This window comes from Triticum aestivum, chromosome 4B, assembly GCF_018294505.1.
Source record: "Triticum aestivum cultivar Chinese Spring chromosome 4B, IWGSC CS RefSeq v2.1, whole genome shotgun sequence".
Classification (NCBI taxonomy): Eukaryota; Viridiplantae; Streptophyta; class Magnoliopsida; order Poales; family Poaceae; genus Triticum; species Triticum aestivum.
This window is the reverse complement of record NC_057804.1, coordinates 130,694,758-130,697,763: the sequence shown is the minus strand read 5'-3', so window position 1 is coordinate 130,697,763 and position 3,006 is coordinate 130,694,758. Positions and strand designations below refer to the sequence as shown.

At 48.5% G+C, this 3,006-nt stretch overlaps 1 protein-coding gene across 1 annotated transcript; it reads right to left on the bottom strand.

Moving 5' to 3' along the window:
- Positions 1–1,522: 1,522 nt before the first annotated feature.
- Positions 1,523–3,006, bottom strand: LOC123091447 (protein FAR1-RELATED SEQUENCE 12; the record flags this gene model as incomplete). The annotated part of the gene is given in 3 exon segments (XM_044512956.1): positions 1,523–2,465; positions 2,597–2,884; positions 2,979–3,006. Coding segments are annotated over 3 exon segments (1,036 nt in total), but the record flags the coding sequence as incomplete, so codon positions are not given.

Sequence of the window (3,006 nt, the reverse complement as noted above, 5' to 3'; positions counted from 1 at the left end):
TGTTCACTATTGCAGGGGACATTTTTTCGGTGCCACACAACATGTCAGATCTCCGTGACCGGGTTTGCATGCGGATATTTCATCGCGTAACGGCGGAGACCCTTGGCAACAGCTTCGTCATCGTCGCAGCATTTTTTTCTTCCCAAGTGGGTTTGTTGATACCGGTGCTTGTCCGGTGACGCAGAGCTCTTGGTAGGCGATCTCATGTGGATGCAACCGTCAAGTGGATTCTTCTTTGTTCCCCGAAATGCATTTTTCTTGCACTTAATTGTTTGTCAGGGTATTTTCTTTTTTCCATTTCTTTTATACTGGGTCGAGACTTAGCTGCTTCTGCCCCAGCACCCATCTTTTTTGCGGTCTCGGTTGGTTTCTTTTGCATATAAGGTGGGTTCAAACACTTTTTCGATAAGCAGCTTAAATTTTTTTATTTTATTTAAGGTACTTATTCTAGAACACAAGCACAGGACATTTGCGGATAAATCAAGATAACGGTTCGGCATCCCACAACGCACACACAAATAAGCAAACTTGCTTCCTAATACGTTAATTAACTAAGCAACTGCATTTAAGCCACCACTGCACGCTTCATTGACGTCGCGGTCGTTTTCAACGCCAGTGATGCCGGTGTACACGCCGGACGAGGCATCCCCTGCGTCCGAGCACGGCGCACGCACTCCGCCGCCAACGTTTTTTTTTGAACTGAAAAAAAAAAACGCACTCCGCCGCCAACGTTGACGAGGGGGTCGTGGTCTCCGACCTGGTCACACACAATGATGGTTGCCGCGACCTATGCCGGTGCAAAAATGGAAATATCACTCGTTAGCATGAAGGCAGAAAACTAAACAAATCCGGAGAGTTTTTATGCCGATGAAAATATGTTAGAGGAAATCCGCCACAGAAGAACACGCAAAAATGTTTTGCACCAGGCTTTTTCTTGGGAAGCAGTGACTAAAATAAATCACCTTCACGGTCGACGCGCTACACTGAGCAGGGAGTGCCCTGCGTTGGCGCCTCGCTAGTCCACGGGCTTTCAGGACCGACGCCCTCCTCTGGACCCGGACATGCGGGCGAAGCAGGCAGCCGAAACGAACTAAAGAGGAGAAAGCTGCAAGGGGCGCAATGCAGGGCTGGGAAAACTACGCTGGCTAAAGGACCGGGGAAGGAAAATAAACGAGAGGAAGGCGTCGACCAGTGTTGCCTACCAGCACCAGCAAGCAATTGTTTTAAATAGCCCACGGACGAACTTTCCCCCCAACAATTCAAACATTCAAAAACGCCAATCCAATCCAAAACCCACGGCACGGTGCACGGTCTCTGCACAGGCACTGAGACATCAATTCTGAAACAGCCCCAGCACACGCGTACAGCTGCCATCACCATTTGTTCACACGCAGGCATTTCCTCTATGACAAATAAGCTTCGAAATATACAAAAAGAGACGGCCACACAGCGAGATGGTGACCCCACTTGGTTTTCGGAAATCCACCACCCGCACAGCAAGAAAAAGTGTCGCCTCTGGCAGTTGAACAAATACATCACTTTGCAAATGAACGAATGTACAGCTCGCTCAAAGGAGCCTCAACAAGAACGACTGGAAGAGTAGATTAAAAAGCAGTAAGCAAAGTACATCACCGCACACATAGGCATAATGTTTATTAGATTTGCAAATCACAAGCCCAGGTAAGCAGACTACATAAAATCTGGACTGAATCAAGAACTTTACGGACCATAAAACAAACTGAAGATCACTCGACTGGTCCGTCGCGCGGCCTCTTCACAAATGGCAACACCGGGTTGAAACAACTTGTTTTCTTGTGCCCGGCCACACCACAATTTCCACATGTAGGGATTTTGCGTGGTTTCTTCGGAAGGTCCCCCCTACGGGGGCACGTTGTGCTCTTGTGCCCTTTCTCCCTACAAACTGTGCAAAATCTAGATCTTGCATCTTTTATCTCGTATCCTGGCTTGTCCCTCGCCGTTGTCGGTCTCCCCCTCTGCTTTTTCCTATCAGGCGCCAGTAATGTGGACAATGGACGACTCGAATCAGATACCACAGAGACAGAGCCAAGGCCACATTCAGTCGAGATGAACATCTCAGAACACACATCTTCTTGTTGCGAGCCGTTTGCCATCATAACCATGGTTGGGTTGGCTGACTCCCCAACTTGAGTTTGGTACACCAAACTTTTCCCATCTTTGATCGCAGCCAAAACGGTCAGTTCAGCCTTGCCTGCATTTAAAATGTCCATTGCTCTGTCGAATGCATCTACATTGCTATCACCAAGCTGCACAAACTCGAGCGCTGTCAGGTGCAGTGCAGTATGCCGGTAGGAAGACAACCGGGGAGGCCCTTGATCTTTCTGGTAATGGATGAGGTGCAGCGGCAAGTTGTCGCGGGCATCTACTGCCCACCTCTTCAGTACATGAAAACTCGGTATCTTCCGCACTCCCAAATGAATGAGAACCTGGACGCAAAGGCAAGGTGAATGGTTCAACGACGTACATAAATGAAGCCGAAAATCTGGCTAAGACGAATGACACAAATAATGCTTTCCATTAAAGGCACTTTGCATATAGTTGTAGTGTTAGGATTAACCTTGATAGCATGGCAACAAAGCATCCCCATGTGCTCAAACAAGCCGCATTCGCACGTGTAACGAGTGCCGCCATCATGGACATCGACCGCATGCATCTCGCGGCACCACTTCTCTTGCTTCTCAGCTTCAACATGCCGCACAAGGTACCTCGTGCCTCGTTGGACTTCCTCGACATCATATCTCCCTGCACGGTACAAAGCCTGACCAAACATCTCAAACATAGTCCATGTGTACACCTGGCTCGCATGCTCTTCCAGAGGGAAATTGTATCGCAGAACTACACCGCCCTGCCGGGAGTAAGCAGAAAGATATTTAGCAGAATGACAAAAAAACGGAGAACGGGTCATTTCTTGTTGCATATTGACATTTGCTTGCACGTACCAGTCTGGTCCTCTTCTCTTGGAACCCT